This window comes from Drosophila santomea, chromosome X (genome assembly GCF_016746245.2).
Source record: "Drosophila santomea strain STO CAGO 1482 chromosome X, Prin_Dsan_1.1, whole genome shotgun sequence".
NCBI classification, from domain to species: Eukaryota; Metazoa; Arthropoda; class Insecta; order Diptera; family Drosophilidae; genus Drosophila; species Drosophila santomea.
The window spans coordinates 17364674-17386952 of NC_053021.2; the positions used below are offsets into that span (position 1 = coordinate 17364674).

Below are 22279 nucleotides of genomic sequence, written 5' to 3' on the forward strand. Positions count from 1 at the left end.
TGGATCGTTCTGTTGCCTGAAAGTATGCTCCAAAATCGATTACCAATACATTTAACCAATTTTTATACTTTTAGGCATTTGCGTAAAATGTTTTGATACTCTTAGTATTTCAAATGCAGTCTAATGAATGCCAACTATCTTCCAGATTTGCGACGCGGAGTACCAGCCCAGTCAAGATCGGTGTCAGCATAGGGATCGGGCGGCGGAGGAGCAGCGCCGAGGAGCAGAGGGCGGTGCCATCTGAAACGGTGGCCAGCATGCCGGAGACGCTGCCCGCAACTGCGACGGTGACGGCGTCGAGCATCGACTGCACCGTGGCGGTGCTAAAGGTGCCCACGCCCACCCTACAGCTGCCGGAGGTGTGCAATCTGCAGAGCCTGGGCCTCATCATGGAGCCCAACAACATCAACATCGAGCTTAATCCCGCCGCCCTCGTCACGCCCGCCATGGAACCAGTGGGATTTAAGGTTAGTCAGTCGACGATTGAAAAACAGAAACGGTCTGAAAGTGATTTTAGTTAAAATTTTGGGCACAAGGAATTGAAGCCACTTGGAATCAACACTGTGGGCGCCTTCTATGGGTTATCAGGTACATGGGTGGAGGTTTCCATACTGGTCAAAGAGCCATTCCCCAGCTGCTGCTCCTCTTCTCCTGTGCTCCTGTGTCCATTTAGCAAGGGTAGCAACTGCTCCGGCTCCTCTGCATTGTCCGATGGCCGCACCTCGGCACTCATTGCCCATTTGATGGCGATCATGACGCGGTCTACTAGGAACGCAATGCTCTCATCAATGGTGGGTCCCAAAACTAGGGGAGCATAGTGCTCCCGGTCCACATAGGGTCGGATCGGCTGGTCAGCTGCCTCCATCTCCTCCTCCTCCTCCCCGGTGGAAAAGAACTGACCAACGATACGCAGGCAGTAGCCCAGGCCATGTCGGAATTTCTCCACGTGATTTGACTGGGTGGGATTGCTCACCGACTCAATGGAAGTTGTATTCGTGCAGGCGCCGACAAAGTTATTTTGGCATAGCGATTTTATTACTTCACAATCTGAATTTCGTAACCAGTCTAGGTAGGAGCGTGCATTCCAGTGGCCCGTAAAGTAATCCACCGGATGATTTAGCTGCTGTCGCGTTTCCTGCGTCAACTGACGGTTGTTCCAATCATCATACTGGCTCGACTCGGAACTCGTCTCCCGGATCGACATCTGGTTGGTCCACTTAAGAACCACTAGCTTCTCCTTATATATCTCCAGCATCCTGGGCGAGCAGGAACTGGAATTGAACTTGGAATTATGATGCAGTACTTCAATGCATTCGATGGACTTATTCTCAAATATTATCTTGGGATCAAAGGTGATGTTGCGACCGCCACTGGCCCGTTTATCCAGATGGATGATGCTTGTTGAGGGTGTGGATTTTGTGTCCACTTGAGAGCCTCCTCTGGAGATCATATCTGGGGGCTTCTCGCTTGCATTCTCCTCCTCCAAGCTCTTCGGCTCCGCCGTCTTGGCCAAATCCAGCTTCAGAACGGACAACTTTTCCTCACGAATTCTCACCACGCATCCTTGCGACGTCTCCTTCTTTCCAAAAAGATTCCGCAGATTCTTCCTCACTTTCCGCGGATGAAGTTCCCTACTAGGATCGAAGGAGACATACAGCACGTAGCGAGCCGCCGGTTCCATGGCTATGCAAGGATCCTTGTCCAGATCCTGATTAACGACGGGCACCTGGGCCACCAGCGAATGCAGGATCTCCGTGTTGAAGTACTTGTTCATCTTGTATTTTTGTTGTTCATTTCCAGCAAATTTTGTTTGTTTCTGTCAAAGTTTGGGTCCGTTTATGCTTCGGTTCTGTTTATGAAGTTCTAAATGGGTTTCCTTTAAATGTTACAAATGAAACCGAGACATTTAGGCAGGAATATCTGCGCAGCATGACCCATTTTTTACACTGAGAGCAAAGCAAGACTTGTTAGGTGTTTTTGAAAACATAGAAAAAGGGAAAATCTTACCATAACTTTTCAGAGTGCAAGAATACTAATATACCTAATTACCTATTTTAATACCATTTTCTCCATCCATAAGTATGCACATTTTCGCACTGTGCACCGCATTTGGCATCTCTTAATTTAATTATGCACAGCAGAGAAATGTCAAGCGGTTCGCGGCTGCTCATCGCCTCGTTTTTACACTCGAACTGAGTCCTGATTGAGGCTGTCCCCGCATTTCTCATGCTTCAGTGCGTCCAATTTGATGGCAAGGTGCCAGGGGTTGCTTCAGGGGGTATGGGTCTTTCAGGGGGCTATTTGTGAGGAGGGCGGACGTGGAAGTGGGGTGGAATGGCCGCTCCTCATTCAAATGACCCAACGCAACGCAACGTAACGTAACAGCGGACTGATTCTGACAGGCGCCGCCACAGAGATCTCCGCCAGCTAATACTGTTTTAATATGAAATTTCATTTCATTTCAACGATTGTCCAACAATTTGTTGTTGCGCTCTCACTGCTTTTGTTGTTGCTGCTGCTGCTGTAGTTGTTGTTGTTGTTGTTGTGTCTCTGCTGCTGCCGTTGACATGTCACTGCGATGAAGTTGAAGGTTGCCAGGGGTCGCACAGTGGTCTGGAATGGCTTTAGTATGGAGCAAAAATGGCCAGATGACCTTGGCCGCAGAGAAACCGAAAATTTAGCTCTTTAATTGTAATTTAAGATAAATTCTATTTAAAATCATACATTTTATTTGTTGTTAAATTGTAATTAGTTCTGTCTTGCTTATATTCTATTATATTATAGCTAAACAAATATACATATGTACATTTATTGTATTATTATTATAATTGTTTATTTAAAGGCACATTATTTTCAGTAGAAAATAGAATGTCGACTAAGACTTATTTATTAATAAAAGAACGAATTGTTATTTTAAGATATTACCAATTATCAATTAATTTATCAATTCAAATAAACATGAAGCATTCCAACTTAATTTCTTAATGCACATATTTACATATGTTTTATATTATATAATATTTTATTAAAATATTTTATATTTTTTATTATAATATTATATATTTAATTTTTTAATGATTTCCGTGACATCCATGGTAAATGCTTTTTGTCCCACTGTTCAGTGCGGTGGTGGGATTGCAGTGGACTGTGTTGGGCTAGGATTTCGAGGTCTGCCTGAACCCCGTGTGCAGTGATTTGTTTTTAGGGGACTGGGATTGGGATTGGCATTGGCATTGGCGTTGGCATTGGGATTGGGATTCCGAGTGGAACTGGGAAGAGGGTGCACTTCAGAGGGCGACTGATATCACTCAATGCTTCTAATTTACGGATTAATGAAGGCGCAACTTTACATATGGAAATGCTCGCTGCGCCGCGGCGATCGTGGGAAGCGATTACAGTGGTGCGGTGGTTTGGTTTCGTGTGGTATGATGTGGTGTGGTGTGGTTTAATTTGGTTCGGTGGTGCAAAAGGAGGTCCCTTTTAAAGTCGGCCGTCGCATTGGCATTGATGGATTGGGCCATAAATTTGTGATTTGCTAAGCTCGACTGCCATTTTCCAGTGCAGCCGATCACAAACAAAGACAACTCGTATGAATATTTATGGATGGATTGCTGGGTAATTTCCAATGCGTGTGGGAGTGTTGAAATCGCAGTACACACTTACACATTTCCCTCGGTCAGCTTGAGGTCAAATATTAATGTATTAATGCATTGCCAGAATGGAACAATAAATTTAGCTCAGATTCGAGCTTAGGCTTTTATCTCTTATGCGTTGAGATCCTTGGGGAGCAGTTTCCTTCCACAGTTTCCATGTAGATACAATCAATCCAAGTGCCGGCCGAACTGAGCTTCGATTTTCCAACTCACAATCCTGCACCTTGGTAGTAGTGGATTAGTAAAAAGGCATCTTTGTTTTGGCAGTTCCCAAGACCAATCACTATGAAAGGGATTCGCACTACAGGGTGTCGCGCTTGTCAAATATGCCCCACGAATGGCAAAGTGTCCTGCGAACAAACACTAATAATATTAATAACGATTATCGCTCGATGGAAATGAATCTGGCTCGGCATCGGAATCGGATTCAGAGTCATAAATACGCGACGCGCACTCACTCACCTCATTCATCCGTCCATTCATGCCATCGATAGTATCTGTGCTCCGGAGTGATCCGGGTGGGTCGGGGGTTAGAATCCGGGCAACGGAGCCACGCGACGGCAGTTGCTTATCGCGGGTGACCAGAGAATCGCCACGTGCGATTTCATTGCCAATTCCATTCATAGTTCGACCAGCTCATGTGTGCCAGCGAATTGGTGATGGGTACGATGGCGGGTACACAACTAGAACCGAAATAAATAATATAACTTAAATACTTGTGAAACTTAATATTTTATAATATAAATTAAATACTTCTGAAACTTAATATTTTATAATATAAGTTAAATACTTCTGAAACTTAATATTTTATAATATAAGTTAAATACTTGTGAAACTTGATATTTTCAATGAATTTCGTGCACTAACCTTATATCTTTTCATTATAACTAATTTTCTATTGAACGAGTTTCAGCAGCGACAATCTCATAGGAATATCTTGCAACCAAGATATTATAATTGGTTTTCTGATAAAACGCGATACTTGTACATATAAAAAATATCCTTTATCTTTAAAGTGATCCTTAAGATTTAATGAAGTTAGGCATATTTAATAATGTGTAATAAAGCCAATTAAAATACTGTTTAGAAGAGTTGCTAGTCAGCTGCCCGCGGCTGTGCTGAACCAGTAGCAACTGCTGGTTGGGCGGCGGGGGATTCGAAGTTCGAACCAGGAACAAAGACAGCGAGCGGTACCAGCAAATTTGCGTGCAATCGTTTGGCCTGCGTTTTTAATGACTTTTTCGACTCGAGCCGGGTTATGCCCACCCACCCCGTCGTCGTCGTCCAACTGACGGCAATGCATTTAATTCGATTATGAGACGGCGAACTCCTTGGCATATAATAATAATTTCGGTGGTGGCTCGGCGAAAAGTAATTGAAACTCCGGCTGTAAGTGGAACGCAGTTGGCAAGGGCAGTTGCCCCTGCCCCATCATCCATCCTCACGTGCGCCGGAGTACAACTAATGTGGGTGTTAACGGTGTGTTAAGTGATTTCGCCATTTGTTGTAGGATCGAACCGAACAATCCCAATTCGATGGCGACGTCGACACCCGATAAGTATCGGGTTCCTTGCTTCCTTGGGCGCTGAACTGAGTGTTCCAAGTACTTGGTGCTGGTTACTGGGTATTGGGTATTGGGTGCTGGGTACTTGGCACACACGTTTCACACATATTTCAAGCGCCTTTCACTGCGGATAAAACTTTTTATTTCCGGTTTAAAACGGATGAAGGCAATGGCACAAATGTATCGACTTACAGTGCATTGTGCCTTCGAGGGATTGGAAATGCTTGAGGAACTTCAAAATATGATTTCCTTTCTAACCCCTAATAATCAAAAAGATCTTTAAAGTAGCAAAGATATTAGTATGTGAAAATTGAAACAGTGGTTTGATTAGAGAATTTATAAAACTATTTAAAATTTGTTTTAAAAGAAGTTTTATATACTTTTAACTTGGGAATGTTTAAATGTAGCTTGTAGAATGTTCCAAAATTCAAATGCAGGATTCTCCTTCCAAGTACTACCTGCTAAAATGTATTAAAATATTTCAAAATAAATAGAAATTCATTACAATACTCACAGTTTTGTATCCATATCGGCGTGGACCCAACTCGTTAATGGGTTAATTTAAAGGTGCAATTTATCTCGACTCTGGAAAGTGTCGTCCCATGTCGCCACTACCCCCCAGTGCCAGTTTTCCCATTGTTTTCTTATTTATTTGTATTTTTTTTGTGGACCCCGTCCGGAGAGCGGCTAATGAAAACTAAAAACTTCAATTACCAAAAGAGCCAAATAATGCGTTTTTAAACCCAAAAATGTAAGAGTTAAGAGCGGCCAAGAAAATTGTGATAGATGAGGGTTTGGCAATGTTTTTTACGGGCCACTTGTTCAAACAAAGAGTGACCAAAAAGGCGCAACAGCGACCGAAAGAAAATGGCAATAAATCAGGGTAAATAACACAAACACACACAGAAGTACCAGCAGACCCGGAAAAAGGGGGCGGGTATGAAAGGGTATTTCGCCCGAAATTTCCCAATGGGGTGATTATTTAAAATTGTGCAACGCATAAATAGAAGTCCAAGTTGTCAGGAGGCGGCGGCAGATGTGGGACCCGGTCCGAAATCTTCTGTTTATGCTCTTGTAATTGTGTTTCTGGCTTTGCCCGGAATTTGTACCGCAGGGATATCCAGATATCCACAACCCAGCCACCATCAGCTGTGAATTCAAGCCAAGAACTTGCAAACTATGAAATACATTCGGATGTATGTACCTTCGTGTTTTAATACATTGCAAATGGAATGTGACAGATAATATGGGAGTAACAAATATCATCCATGTTGATAATCGCCATTGAGCAGCTCCAAATGAAACTCTTGAATTTCTCGATTGAAGCGAATCGTATATGCACCATTCCGTAGACGTCCAAGAATCCAAGCATCCACATCCTTTTGTAGTACTCTCCACTCCAGATGCATAGTGCCCGCTTTCCACCGATTGTAGCGTAAATACCTAAGCTTTCGTATTCCTGCTATTTCAAATCTGAAGGCCAAATGGTGCAGGGATTTCTCCAATTCGTAGCAAAATGTCAGGTGTTTTTTGCTCGTAAACTTGGAGCAGCCGAGGTCCACATAAAACACGCGGTATCGGCGGCCAACTATGTACATGATTTCACCTGTGCCTCTGGCCACGACACTCCTGTCCCACAAGGGCACAGCTGGTCCATCAGCGAAGCGGGCGTAGAACTCGGCGTGGCCAACGATCTTGGTGACATGGAGGCGTACGCCGCCCAGTTTTCGACGCCCGGGTGCATGCTGTATAAAGGACGCGGCGAGAACAGTCTGAGAAATAAGCCGATGCAAATCCACCTGGGACACATTGGTCGCATTGGCGAGGCAGCACTTGATCGTTAGCGCCGGCAGCTTCTTGAGCTCATCCGGCAGTGCGAAGATGCGCTCCTTGCCGGGCAGGTGGGTGTATTTGGCAGCGTCGATCCACAACAGTTTCCACCGGATTGCCAGTGTCCAATAATACGTCTACTTTCATTTTGTTAAAAATATGCCAGTAATTCCAGGAAATGTTACAAGCGACCGATTGTTTTATCGAAAAGGAAGAGGAAGTACCATGGTTGTACTTTGGGTTATCGTACGTGTGCTTTCGATATCGATAGATCATATTGTTTCAAGACATTCTGAAGACCATTAATAACATTATTACACATACTTTTAAGACTATTGACAATGAAAACCACCATTTCGAACTCTTATTCTTTGGGAATATAAATGTATGTTTTGAAAACAAACATTGCTAGATAAATACTTGATTTTATAAATTAAATAAAATTTATTCAAAATTCGAGGATTTCCCAATAGAAAACTCAAATGATGGATATTGCTTGTTTTTCAAGTGCACTGCCGCTATATTTCAGTGAACTTCCAAAAATCATCAACTTTAATTATTACATATTAGCAATTGGATTTTGAATGAAGTCGTAGTGTTTTGTTCTGCACTGTACTGAACAGTAGGACCGTACTTAAGGATTAACCTGAAATGCGGCCACACCGAACGGTTCGATCAGCTTTAGTGGTTCGAAACCAAATGCGAGGGGTGGAAGAGGGAAGGATCAGCTGATTTTGGTGTGATATCGATAGTGACGCCAAAGTGAAGCTACCAAAATGTCGCAAGTTGAGCAATTGCATCTGAAATCCCCGCCAGAAACAGTTGGAGCAGGAGACGCAGCTGGATCTCCCCAAGCAGCCGCTGCGCTGGCCGTGGCAGCCGATGCCAACGAAACGGAGCTTATGGTGAAGGTGGTCATGGGCATGGGCTATCCGGAGGGCGAGGCTCGCCTGGCGCTGGCCCAGAGCAACAACAACGTGCAGCGGGCGGTACAGATCTTGGTGGAGGGCATGGATGATGGCGAGTCGCGCAAGAGGCGTGGCAATCGCAAGCGTTTGAGGCAACTGCGCAGCCACCTCATGGGGGATCCACTAGCCACCGATGACGCCATCGTCGAGATGATGCGGGATCAAAGGATTGCACAGGCGCTGGCCGAGCTGGTGAATGGCAGCAGTGTGCAGGTCATGGAACTGCTGCTGGCCGAGGAAGAGGATGAGCTGGAGGAGGAGCAGGAGCAGCTGGAAACCAGCCTGGAGCAGACATCCTCATCTGCCGAAAGCTCGCCGCACAGCAACTGATGGGAAACCAGATGTTAGTACTGCTTACTGCAATAAGTAGATTCTTATTTATGGATTTATGAGATTATGTTAAAAGTTATCATGGAAATCTTGGTTCTAGTTGTCATTCCTTTTATTTTGTCTTATGCTATCACTGCATTAAGGATTTGGTTTGCACTTAAAGTATTTAAACTTTTTTATACATTCAAGCCTTTTTTAAATATTTGCTAAGTGCCATAAAGTAAAAAGTATACCTATTTAATATTTCAGTTTTTAATTGTGTAACTTCATGAGATTTGAAGTAAAGATACTTGTATGATGATAGTGAACTTGAATGATGGTTGTTCCCTTTTGGGACTCCTTTTGCTTGGAACTCTTAATCCATGTTTCTTTTAATAAGAATGCTAATCTCAAACAGCATTTAGATATAATGTTTTTAAGAACCAAACAATTGGTTTATTCATTTGTACTTGCTGCTCAATTCAGTGACATTTTATATTGTTAATTAAGAGTAGTATGTATGTATATAAAACCAGAGCAGTTCGAGGATGATGTTACCTGATGTGCTGGTCCCTGAAACGTTTTTGGTTCACCCCCAGCCATCGGGAGACATTAAATGCATTAGGGCCACCCAGGCCATTTATCCCGAGCACTTTGTTGTTGTTTTGGCGGATGTGACTCCGGTCAAGGAGCGGAAGAAGCCGGAACAGAAAGCAACAGCAACATCAACAGCAACAGCAACAGAGCAACCCTGTGGCAACAGCAATGCGCAGCTTGTCAACCCTTTTCGCCCCGATGATTAATGATCGCTCTTTTATTTTTTTGAACTCCAGCGTTTTGTACTGATTTCAATTTACCGCTTTTACCGCTTTTGCTTCGAGTTCCTTTGCGTAGATTGGAGTACATATAGTGCATCCCCCTTGGTTTTCCATGGGCAAGAGGGTAGAGGGGTGCGGGTATTTCGCAGTTGAAAAATTCTAATTAATTTTGACTTGCAACCGTTGACACTGTCAGCCGCAGCCACGTAACCCACCCAGCGTTTATCGCGTTTGATCGGCGTTGCGGCGCACCGCAAACTACAGAAGGCGTCAACCCCTGGACGTCCGGCGTCCGATTCCTGAATACTCCGTTGCTCTGGTACTCTGGTTCTTTGGTGTTCTGGTGTTTGGGTGTTCTGGTGCTCCGGTGACTGCTGCTCCACAGTCGGAACTCGAGGCGTAGGCGGCGCCGTCTCATTTATCAAGGGCAGCCAACTGTCGCCGCTTTTGGGTCTGCCTGGGGTTAAGATGGCGCGGGTTAAGTCAGATTGCAGATTGCACAGCGAAAAAGTATGGCAATATATTTTGTTTCATTTTTTTTTTATATTAATGGTTGAGTGAATGATGAATTATGCCAGTCAGCATAATGCTTAGTTAAGTAACTATACGCATAGCTATTTATCTCAACACATTAGAGGTCCTTAATGAGTTCTTACCCTTTTAGGATATCTTGGTTTTAACTTTATATCGCACATTCTGCTGTTGCGCTTCGTCACTATGTGGATTTCTATCCACGGTGATACTTTGTAGCACTATCATTTTGATAGTTTCCATGTTAAGAACACCTTGAGACAAGTCTTTTTAAACTGTCTTATTTTACTTATTGTAACTGACATTCTTAGACATATGCTGACCATTGACCTTTCGCAGTGTGAACCCGATAACGCAGCACACCCATTGCATTTTCAGTACCCTATTTCAGCACGTTCGATAAGACCCGATCCGATCGGGGTTTTTCTACCCGTGCGTTACGGGTTCGGGCTCGGGTTCGCTGGACTTTAAAAGGCAATTGTCACGGCCCGTAAATTAGATGTGGAGAAATCCGTAATTCGATACTGCGATGACGTCGCTGACAATGGCATGCAATCAGGCCTGGTTGTCCGTCGACCATTACCTTTACCGCTTGTTAACTTCGTTTGCATATACATATGTATGTAGGGTGGGTTGGGTTGGGGAGGGGCTGAAGGGGCGGGGCATTATCAATATGTTGACAACAAGCGAGCAATAATAATTGCAATAACAATTTGCCGCGAACCCAAGAAGCGTGCGAAATGTGTCAAAAGGCAGCGAAGGTATGATGGGCAAAGGGATCCGGTAATTGGCCACATAAAAGATGGCAAAAACCGGTAGGCAACCAGGCACGACCTCGTTTATAAGTCGATGTTGCGACGATCATATTTAAACGGATTGTTAAGGTAATTTCCAATGCAAATGAGCCCACAAATGACGATGACAAACGAAGAAGGCACTGCCCGGCAATCGATAACCGCAACCGAGAGTCCTGCCACAGGATATATAGTTTGCATATGCATATGGACACGCATATAGATGCATATATAAATATAGAGATAGAGATAGATATATGCAAGCCCGTATGTACATACATGCATATATACATATGCAAATCGAACCGCAGTTCAGATTGAAGTGGCAGCCCGGTTGGCTCACTTTTTATTTGCCCAAGCGCTTAATTGTGTTAAAAAGGACCGATGATAGTCCTGCGGCAGAAGGAGCAGCTGCCGAGGGCTGCCAATTAATAGATGGAAATGGATTTGCGTAAGAAATATGCGTTGCCGCTTCCACCCCCCTTTTCTGCCCATACTCATACCCATACCCATTCCATTCCACTTTTCCACATTTCCATGGCCCAACAATGGCGAGCGAGCGAACCAGAGACAATTAGGCAATTATTTGCGCAAAGGATCAAAACCAAAACAAAAAGCCCTGCCACCCATTCACCATCCGTCCACTGCATCCATTCCACCACCCATTCCAGCACCCATCCCATCCATTCACCCCTCTGACCATCATCCTGCTCCTGCTTCTGCTCCTGCTTCTGCTCCTGCTTCTGCTCCTGCTCGACTCCTGTCGCTTGTGGGAAAGCGCTCAATGGGTCCATGGACTCGAAATTCGTGTGTTCCAAATTCCGAAGCCAACGAGGATGAGCCACTCCAGCGGAGGTGACCAGGTGCTTGGCACTCAGTTTCCATTTGGGATCTTGGTTTATACCAGAGTTTTATAGATCGCGTTCTAACTTTTTGATGGGTAATGCCAACTATCTCTAGAAACTAAATAAATTAAATATGTTTAAAAATGGAATTAATCTTTTATTAGGACAAAATTATTTATCCAAGCTATTTGATGTAATAAATTAACTTTCCACAAAGAAAATTCTGTAATTAGCATGACTAATGATCAAATTTGGTTTATTAGCCTTTTTCAGCCACTTTTGCCCACTTTTCTCAACTTTTGGCCACTTTGGGCAGGTGCACATCACTGGCGGGAAGCAGGGCTTAGGTGGAATTTTTGGGCTGGGGCTGAAGTCGCATTTTGTTTGGAGTTTGCTTGGGCCGTTGCTTTTAATTGAACATGAGCAATTAGCGTGCAATTTGTTTCGCTTGCGAATGTGAATAAACGGTAAATGGGGGCAACTCCCTGCCGCCCCCTTAACGTTCTGCGGAAAAAAAAACCCAACCGCCACCCCCCTCACGTGTGCCACGTGCTTTTTTTTTTGTTGTTGTTGCTGTCGTGTGTGTGTGTGTGTGTGTCTCTTGCCAAGAAACGCACTTGAGCAGAATTAATTTTAAATGCGGCTCTGCACGCGGCTAAGTGATTATGTCCTGGGCAGAAAGAGAGACGCCATTCGAGCTGGAAGCTGGCCATTCAACCACCACCCACCTACCAGCCACCACCCACTCACTCGAATGCTCGCATGTTTAATTATAATTAAAAAGCACAGCAGAGCAGAGCATCTCCAGCAGCATCTCTCTCCCGCCAAGGGAGCATCCTTCAGGCTAACCTGATCCATAAACATTAAAATGGTTAATTGAGTGCTTAGTGCGTCCTTGCCACCCCACTCCGCCCACTCCGACCACTCCGCCCACTGCTGCCCATGGCTGCAGCATAATATTAATTATTTTAATTGAAATGTTCATTATTTTACATCTAATTTGGCGCTAGGTGCGTGTGCCACTCCCCCATTTCCATTCATTGAATTGAAATGACCCCCATCCTCTCCACTGGTCATCGTTTCCACATGCTGGCAACCAGCACAGTGGGGCCGCACAGTGGACATCTGAAGTGTAAGTCACTGAATCTCAACGTTTGAAACATCGCTTGCATTTCATGGCTTATAGGAAAGTATAACAAGATTTATAAAAAGAGTAAATGGGACTTTAGAAGGTGTAATAACTGGAAGAACAAATTGCTGTTGTTCTATAAATCACATTTTATTATCTGCTCAGATTAGTTATGGAAAAGATCCAATAGATCAAAACACTTTTTATTCTTTACGATTTAACCCACTGTGCCTGCCTGTGCCATATTTAATTCTTTTTATTTTCGGCCTGCTTCTTTTGGGGTTGTTGCAGCAGTTTGGCGCGGGGTTTATTATAAATTTTTAATTGGCTTTTTATGTATGAATAATGCCTGCACCCCGGCACCCCTGCCCTTCCCCCCGCGACCAACCATAGAGTTGAGAGTGGTGCCACCAGTAGAGACGCTCCTGTTTCTTCCTGAGAGATGGGGTAGTTTGGCGGATCATTTATGCAGTTAATTCATTGTGCGGTTATTATTCTTCCTGCACAGCCAAAAAAAAACAAAAAAAAACAGCTTGACATCATGAAGATGATTTAATAAAACGATGTTCAATTGAGCTGACTTTCAAACTGTAGTTTTCCTAACTTGCACTATTTCCTGAATGTTTTAAGGAGTATTTATGCAACTGGCGAAACTAGTTTATGCATTTTTAGAACGTACCATTTAATTTTTTCATTGTGTTTCAAGCTGCTGTTCAACATTTCACTTAATTCATTGCCATGCATTCATTTGATTCAATTTAAAACCTTCATGCCTTAGAACTCTTTTTTTTCGTCTATAAAACACGATTTTCCTTATAGCATATTTTCCCTTGTACATTTTTTTCGGTGTGGGAATTAGTAACGGTACAAAAAGGGTTGCATCGCTGGCTGGTGGGTGATACAAATCGGCAGAATGGGGCCGAAATGGCCAAATGTCACTAAGGAAAAGGAAACTATCCGACTTGCGGCAGCGAAGCTCCACCTACAAGGGGCACAGGTGCGCCTACGCAGGTGGGCCGCATGCTAATAACAGCGCCTTAACAGAGCAACCCTCGGCCGCACCTGTGTGATAGGCGGTCGGCGGCCAGGAGCGGCGTCCAATGGCAGCGCAGGGCCCCAAAAAGCAGCCCCAACGCCGGAGAGCGAGTGCGAGAGCGAGTGCGAGAGAGAGAGAGCGGAAACAACCCTCGCCAAGGCAAACACAAAAACAAAAAAAATACCAAGTGAAAAAGCCGGTCTCATTGGGATAGAAAGAAAAGCCAGGCGAGAGCGAGAGCGGCGAACGCGAGAGAGCTCGTGCAGTCGACGTCGACTTCGACTTCATTCATGCGGCATTCGAAAATTAACGGCATTCGAAAATTGAACTTCGGCGCTGGCGGTTGTGAGTGCGCGCGTGCGATAAACAGAAGAAGAAGAAGACGACGACAACGACGAAGACGAAGGAAAACGCAAAAGTAGCGGCCAGTAGCAAAATAATAACAAAGTCACGGAACACTGTTCATTTTTTTTCCTGTGTACATGCCACAAAAGGTACAAGAGAAACAACAACCACAACAACAACAGCAGCAACGGCAGCAGCAACAGCTAAACAAGTGCGAAATATGCAAATTTATGAGCTAACTAATTGAGTCGAGTGTGCGTGCGTGTGTGTGTGTGCGTGCGTGTTCGTGTGCGTACGTGTGTGTTGCAGGTGTTTATCTATCTCTCTCTGTTGGTGATCTTGCCACCCACCCACACAATATCACGAATAACAAATAACGAATAGCGGTAAACGTGAATACTAGTAGCCAGATCTCTCAATCTCAATCTCTTTCTCGCCCTCTCCCACACTCTCCACCTCCCTCTGACACGCGTGTGGCGAGATTTCGCATTCAATTAGCGCTAAAATTGAATAACATAAACAATAAGCAAAAACGCATTCCACTGTGCTGCAGCAACAACAATTGAATAATAACGACCGGACCGTACCGTACCGTACCGAACCGACCGCAAAAGCAAAAGCTAAATAAATAAATACACAAAATACGCAATTACAACAACAGTAGCAGCAGCAACAACAACAAGAGCCTTGTGCTTCCTGCGAAAGAGCAACAACAATAAACAGCAGGAACAACAACTCAATTTCTGCATATGTAAGTTGAAACTTTCTCGCCGGCGATCCTTTTAATTAGTTTACGTTACTTTTCCGCCCAACACGTCTGCTTGTTTATTTTTGCCATTTGTTCTAATTAAGTACCAAAACGAACTGAAACGAACAGCAGAATCTCTTCGTTCTCCACTCTCCGTTCTCCACTCACCATTCTCCACTCGCCGCTTTGCTAATTGCCTCCGTCTCGGATTACCCAGCAAAAACAACAACTAATTGCAGCGATCAGCAAAAACTATACACACATTTGTGCACATACATACATATATTTTTATGTACAAATTCATATCGCAAAAGGAAGCTGGGCAAGTTGGCAATATAATCAGAAAAACCAACAAACACGCAGAAGATGCTAAAATAGGCTCTTTTCTTAGACGAAAAAATGTTTTCAAAAGAACTTTTATCCTGAAACTATGAAATCTCAACTGAGATCTTTAAAAATAAAGTGCGTAATTATATAATATATATAGCTAGTTTTATTGAGTTTAAAAGATTTAAATAATTTTCAAAGTTTGCAAAGTGTTTAAACGGAATCTAAGAATAGGCATTATTGAGTACAATTGCTTATAGCATAGCAATAATAGTAATAAGCACTTAAACCTTCATAACCAGAAAATTACCTAGCTCCACTTCTCTATAAATCAAAAACCTTTTATAGACCATAAAAACTAGTCATGTACGCTTAACTCATTCTATAAGTCGAAGTTCTGTTAAGCTGCACCTTTTTTTAGGGCAACAAATTAAAATGTTTAATTTAGCTTTCGCCTTGAATAACGGTGGTATAAGAGTTTGATATTTAACTGTGAGTTTTGGCAATTAAGGCTTTAAGCCCTATGCATAGACATCATTAGGCTCTATATCATATTTGTGATTCTATGTTATGATCGCTACAAGTCACACAATCCTTTCTGATGTCTTATGGGATACCTTTGAACTGTTGCACTTGGAACTACTCTATTCCAACTCGGATCCCACTCACTTTCCCATCGTTTGGCTTACTATTACTACTAGCTGGGCACTCCTTTGAAAGGCCTTGGATGCTACCATAGCCACCAGCCCACCCGCCTCCCCTGATCCCAGTTGCATCGTCTAATTGGGAATTTCACACATTTGCATGCCTCCAACGCCCACTGGCTGTGGATTTTCACTCTGAGTTTTCTCTGGCCCTTCATTATTTACTTTCCTGCCCGCGCGATGTTGTTGTCAGTCAGGCAGCCCATTAATGCCAAATGCGTGTCTGTCAAGTCAAGTCAAGTCGTAGTGGAGTGTAGTGGAGTGGAGTCGAGTTCCTCTTTTCTTGCCACATCCACATCCACATCCATTTCCACCTCTGCAACTGCAACTCCCCAGCCAGTGGAGGTGCAAAAAGTTGGCGGAATGGAGACTGGAGAAGTGCAGTGCAGTCGCCGCTCACGTTGCATTAATTAACATTTAAACAATAATTAAATTATTCATACAAATGTGGCAAATGTAAGCGGCCGAAGAGCGGCAGACACACGGAGCAGTTCCCTTCATCTTCATCGCCATCGCCATCGTCATTGGCCCATCTTTAATCTTCGGGTAGCTGGAGTAGCAACAGCAACAACAACAGCCTATTAGTAAGGCTTATTGCCTGTCTGGCTACCAGTACCAGTACCACTGCTGCCACTGCCACTGCCACCGCCACCGCCACTACCTCTCTTCAGCGATCTTATCTGCGGCAGGGCGCGCACGCGCACCTTCAGGCTCCACGATCCCAGGGGTGGGGGGCAGGAGCGGGAGCGGGAGGAGCAGCACAGTAGCCGTTCCATGTTGATGATGATGATGACGGAGACGCACCTACATGCAACGCCCTCTCACGCTCCTCTTACCTCTGTCCATATATCCCCCGAAAACACTGATCAGCAAGTCATCAAGCGCAGGAATTCGGGATGTAGCATACATTCTAGGGCGTGGTCCAAGTTCGAATATATTTAGAATAACTTCTTATATAACTATACACGAAAAATACTTTATAATAAATAGGACTTCAAGTGATGGTAATATATATATAGAAATCATTGAGATCCTTCCATATAGAAGGTAAACCCTTGAGAGCCCCAGTTTAGTATCGAATACCTTGTCGGCTAGTGTAATTGCCACACATTGCGGTGGTGCCGCTTTAATGCTAACAACTTGCTTAGTCCGTGGGTCTTTCGGTTGCAACCCCTCCGAGCAGCTCCCTTCCCAGCTGCTGATCTCCATCTTGCCGTGTTCCTTGGCCATTCCGTGGTGCTCTGTCCCGCGGAGCCCGCGTTCTGGTAATCCTTTAATTTATGACACTCTGGCACTCAACTAGAACGGACAGGGAACCGTGGGAGGTGCGGTGAGGTGCGGCAAGGGGCGGGGCAACATGACAACAATTTGCAAATATTTTATTAATAAATGGCATTGCATTCATTCGACCGCGGACCACATGCCGAACTCCAAGTCCAAGTGCCGCATTCGATCCGAAGTCCAACTTTAGGCTTAAGTCGTCGCAGCGGCCCAAACTTGTTGTAAAAATAAGGTAACAAAAAGCACAAAAAACATACAAAAAAAAAACGAACAAGTCAGTCAGCAATTGGTAGCATGCGACGCTGGACTGTTGCAGCTAAATTAAATTAAAATAAAAGTGCGCTAAGGTTGCGCCCAATCCAGCCAGCAAGAACTATATAGTGCTTTATGCCTGGCCAATAAAGTAGTCACTCACTATGACAGAAAAGCATTCCGGTATATGTGTGTATATGACTTGGTGACCCCGATCCTTTGTTATAAATTCAAACCACATGCAGACATGAGTGAGTTTTGATTCCTGATAGTTTTTAGGGTGCTCAGCAGCAGGTAGATGGGTCAACCTTAGGGAGGTTCGACTGTAACCAGCGACCGAGGGAGACAGTACGCTCTGGGCCAGTTTTGTGGGCAGTTTGCGGCCAGGCAAGCGAAGCCTGGCAAATTGAAATCGAAAAAGAAAACTCGTTAATTAAAAAGTTAACATGTGGGGACCGGGTCCGAGAATTGGAGATGGGTGCGTGAGTGATCGTGAGCCGGCAATTGCTCTCATTTAATATTGGAGCAACTCGAATGGAAAAAGAAAACAAAAAATGAAGGGGCAAGAAACCCGTTTATGTTGTTGACTTTTTTCTGGGGGAAGTGCGTTGCGCCGAAATGAAAAATGAAGTGCACACGCTTCGTGTTTCTTGCCCCTTGCAAAAGTGTTTGCATTATAATTGCCTTTCAAAAAAAAAAAAAAAATCAAAAAAAAAAATGGGAAACACAAGGTAAAAATCAGGTGGAAAGAGCAGAGAATAACAGCCAAAAGAATGTCATTCCTCGGTGACATAACGAGCGATCTTCACTGCTCACTCCCACTCCTTGCAGCTCCCCACGGTCCTTGTCTCCTTCTCTCTCACTCTCACTCTCTTCCTCTCTCTCTCTCTTGTGTCCCTACAGCCGTCTCACTCAGTTTGTGCGTTTCGTATTCCGCATTTCGTATTTTGTGGTCGTTTTCATTATAATTGGTTTGAAATTAATTTGCCAATTACACGATCTCACATTTAATTGGCTTTTAAGGGAAGCGCAAGAGGCGAAGGAGCTGAAAAGCGGCAGAAAAAGCGCAGTGCGTACTGCTCTACCTGTTCGTCCGTCTCTTTCTGGCGGCCAGGAGGTCGCCGCTGCTTTTGATTCTTTTCTGGCTTTGCCCTTTTTTGTCCTCCGGGGGAAGGGGAAAGGGCGAAGGGAGTAAGGGTAAGGGATTGGGGAGGACTGAGGGCTGAGGAACCCGATGATGAGGACGATAATGATGATGGTGGGGATCTTGGGGATCCGATCTTGCCCCTGCCCCCGAAGCAATGTCGCTTTCGATTTGGGTAAATGAGGCAAGCAGTGCGTGCGACATTCACTTTATGTGCCGACAGCCGCCGACAAAGAACGATTCTCCATCTCTATCCCCCTGCTGCACTTCCCCAATCCCCTTGTTCTTATCAATTTGCAATATTCATTTTTGCATAATACGCAAGCGGGGCATGCCATTATCCCCCCTGGATCCCCGCGCGATCTCCCTGATCCCCCGATGGGGAAGCTGGTGGAGCTGGGCGAGCAGAAGGGGCGCAGAATCGCGTTAATTGGGTTGAACGTGCCGAAGTGGGAAAACCAGTTCTACACTCTCGTTGGCCCGTTGCGGCCAAACAATTTTAACTAAAGCCTAAACACTTTTAGTTAAAATGCCAATTAAAATATTCTTTTTTCCCATTCTCTCTCTCTCTCTCTCTCTCTCTTGCCGCTCCCGTGGACCCGTGATCGATGGTTGCCCGACTCGGGGCGAAATAAATGCAGATGTCAATTAGAGGCTCATTAAAAAAAACGTCCACACAAAAGCGCAAACATCCAATACGACCAACTCGAGAGCCCTTTTCTTTTCTTTCTTGTCTCCTTGGGGGAACTTGATTTCCTACATGAGCATCACTTGCACTTTTCTGGGGCTCAGGCTCACCTTTGTTGGCTATCCCCTACCATCCACCATGCCCCATGCCCCATGCCCCTCCTCACCTGCCACTTCGAGGCAGCAGACGAATGCATCACCAAGGCAGAGATCCGAGATCCCAGAGACCCAGCACAGCCCAGCCCATCCCAGTTCATTTCAGTCCGAGGAGCAGTCGGAATCGGAGTCTGTCGCATTCCAGGCATAGTGGGTCGCATCCCTCGAGCGAGTCCTATAACTAGGGCACAAGATCTATAGACACTCCTTGCTAGTCAAAATTGAAATGAACAATAAACCAAAGTCTTATTTCATCCAGTTGTAAATATGTAATATTTTATGAATTTATATTTTATATAAATTTACATGCTTAATAACTTGTTTTGAAATATAAAATGGGGAATATGATGGAACTTTTTCTATACATCAGCATTAAAGCTGTTCACTATTGTTAAGTTTTCTTAAAACTACGAACATAGTAGCATAGCATATGCACTTCCTTTTTCATTCAAAGTGTTCCAGCATTTTCAAATGACTTTGTCCCACTGTGCACGGTCCGTCTCCGTTTCTGGTCGCGCTGAGTGAAGGTGATTTAAAAATTTTGTCACATTTTCAGTACAAAGATTTTGGTATTTTTTAATGAGCTCTCGGGGATTCTCGGCTGGTCTCCGCACCACAGAACTGAGAACAGAGTGCTCAGAACTCGGAACTCAGAGCTCAGAGCTGGGATGTGATCGCCAGGGTCTGGGAGTCTGGAGTCTGGAGCTGGGACCTGGACGTGGATCTGGACATTTGTGGCTTTTTTCGGCTCTGTTCTGCAGCTCCGGCTTTTGTTCTTTTGCGTGCTCAGATCCACGGAATGAAACGCAGCGAATCGAGTGGAGACGAATCGAATCGGTCCAAAAGTGCAAATTTCCGTCCACGATTTCCTCCTTCTTCCCCCATTTGTTCATCCGACGAAGACGACGCCGCCTGCTCATTTATATATTTTGTTTTATTTCGATTTGGTTTTGTTGTATTTAAATTGTTAATGTGCTGCTCCGTGGCTGTCTTTGGGGAATTAGCACGGCTTTTGTTCTTCTTATTGCAACTTGTTAAAATTCCGATCGGAGGACTGGAATGACGGGGCGGAGTTGGGATTGAAGTGAAGGCGATGGCTATGGCGATGGTGAAGGCCAGGATATGATATGTTCCATGTTCATAAATTCAACACATCGTCGAGTGGAATGGACTGGAGTAAAGTGGAGTGGAGTGAAGTGAAGTGGAGTGGTGTGGATTGTGGGGGATTTTCCTTGGCCATCTTTGGCATTCCTGCAAAATGTCAGTGAGTTAATTAGGTATTATTTTAATGATGTGGCACGCAGAGCAATTTATTGTGTCAAGTTCAAGATAAACGAAGATGCTCGGCTTAGTTAATGTGAGTGGAAAACTGAGCCGTTCCCACCGTGCAACCAGTTTATGGGGCAAGCTAGCATTTCAACTCTTTTCCACTCGCCACGCATGCGCAGAAAATTGCAGGCAGCAGACGCAAACGAATGAAAAGAGCGGCCAACGTAATTAATTAGCAAATGAAAAGCGTATGCAACAATAATTATAAGAGTGGAAAGGCAATTATGCAAAAAATAACAACAGAAAGCAAGAAAGAAGCGAAAGAAAATGGGGGGGGAAATGGGCGAAAACGAGCAGCCAGCCACGCAATGCGGATGCAATTGGCTGTTGTTTCTGCTGTTTGTGCCGCTCGTTTGCGGTTGCCGCTGCAACTGCTGCTGCTGCAACTTGCAACGCATTAAATTAAGTTGCCAAAGCGCAAGAAAAAATGGAAATTACATGCACCGCAGACAAACACACACAAGTGAATACAAGCACACACGCTCATTAGAATTAATTGACTTTCCATAATTGAGAAAACAATGCGGTGGCGTTGACGACGTCGACAGTCGGCTCTCAACAGTCGCTGCCCACCTGCCTATGCACTGGAAAAAATGTGCTCCCCAAAAGCTTTAACTAATTGTGTTCAGTGTTGTAACAAATGATAGCATCAAATGCAAATTCTTAACAAGTTAAAGTGCAACATATAAATTAATTCTTTTATGGTTCGTTTTTAGGTTCCTTAATTTTTTCACCTGTATTTTTCATATTTCTAGCCAATTTGTCAATTGAATCACAGCACGCAAAAAAATCCACAAAAAAGATAATTCAATTGGCATAAAAATGGATTCACTTGCTGAAAATGGTATTCCCACATTTGTAAGGGTATTTAGCCATTCTATCTGTCGCCGTTTGTCGACTGTTCCCGTCGCATTTTCCCTGATTATTATTAGGCGCATTAAGTGCGCTTAAAATGAAACGAAAATGCAAATAAATTGCATTTAATTTGCCACTCCAAACGGAGCTGGGGAAAGGGGGCTGTGCGGAGAGCTGTGCTGCCATTTTAATTGGTTTTTTACACGCATTAGCATAACAGCAAAGCAAGCCAACAGCAACAGCAACAGCAAAAGCAAAAGCAGCATCAACATCATTAGGGGAGTGAAGGGGAGCAAGGGGGAGCGAAGTCAACAGCATCAAAAGATTTTACCCCTGTGTGGGTGGGCGGTCCATGTGTGTGTTTGTTTGTCGCCCTCGATGTTTGTTGCTTGTTTGTGATGTCTTGGCTAGGGTTTTTTTTTTCTGAATTTGATTTTCATTTTGATTTAGATTTAGATTTAGTGAGAATGCACTTAGCCAAGCGCATAATTCAATTGAAATTTCGCTTAACGCAACAGTTGCAAGCGGCTAAAGCAGCAAAAAGCTACAAAAAGCAGCTAATGCACTAGCGACAATTGGCACAAAGCGCAGGATTTGATTGTGTTAATTAAGCAAAAATTACATTGTGATTAGTCGGCCAAGAGGGGGGCGTGGCAGGCAAGGGGGCGCAACACGTCAGCGACTGCTTTAATTAGACCATTTCTAGGCGCTCTGCAACAACACACACTATATAGGCAACCATAGAACCAACAGCTATATAAATCAGATAGATCAGTCATAGAATTATGCCTGAGTTGGCCTCGAAAAAAGAAACGCTTTGTTACAGAAATCATAATGTTGCAATTTCCTAACATTCTAATTAGTTGTATAGACACACATTCAGCTAATTGCTAATAAAATCTCGATTCTATTTTTATCAATGATTGAGAAGGAACTGATTGCTCTAATTGACAATTCAAAATCAGCATGCAGTT

At 44.1% G+C, this 22279-nt stretch overlaps 3 protein-coding genes across 3 annotated transcripts in view; 2 read left to right on the top strand and 1 right to left on the bottom strand.

Moving 5' to 3' along the window:
* Positions 1 to 22279, top strand: part of LOC120457266 — a 55041-nt gene that overhangs the window by 4530 nt on the left and 28232 nt on the right. The window contains 1 exon segment of the mRNA XM_039644684.1: positions 146 to 467. Within this exon segment, the coding sequence (XP_039500618.1) occupies positions 258 to 467 (210 nt within the window). The 5' untranslated portion in view covers positions 146 to 257.
* Positions 484 to 1957, bottom strand: LOC120457267. The gene has a single exon (XM_039644685.2). The coding sequence runs from the start codon at positions 1772 to 1774 to the stop codon at positions 575 to 577; it is 1200 nt and encodes a 399-aa protein (XP_039500619.1). The 5' UTR covers positions 1775 to 1957; the 3' UTR covers positions 484 to 574.
* On the top strand, positions 7752 to 8969 carry LOC120457268. The gene has a single exon (XM_039644686.2). It carries the CDS (start codon positions 7824 to 7826, stop codon positions 8343 to 8345), a length of 522 nt encoding a protein of 173 aa, XP_039500620.1. The 5' UTR covers positions 7752 to 7823; the 3' UTR covers positions 8346 to 8969.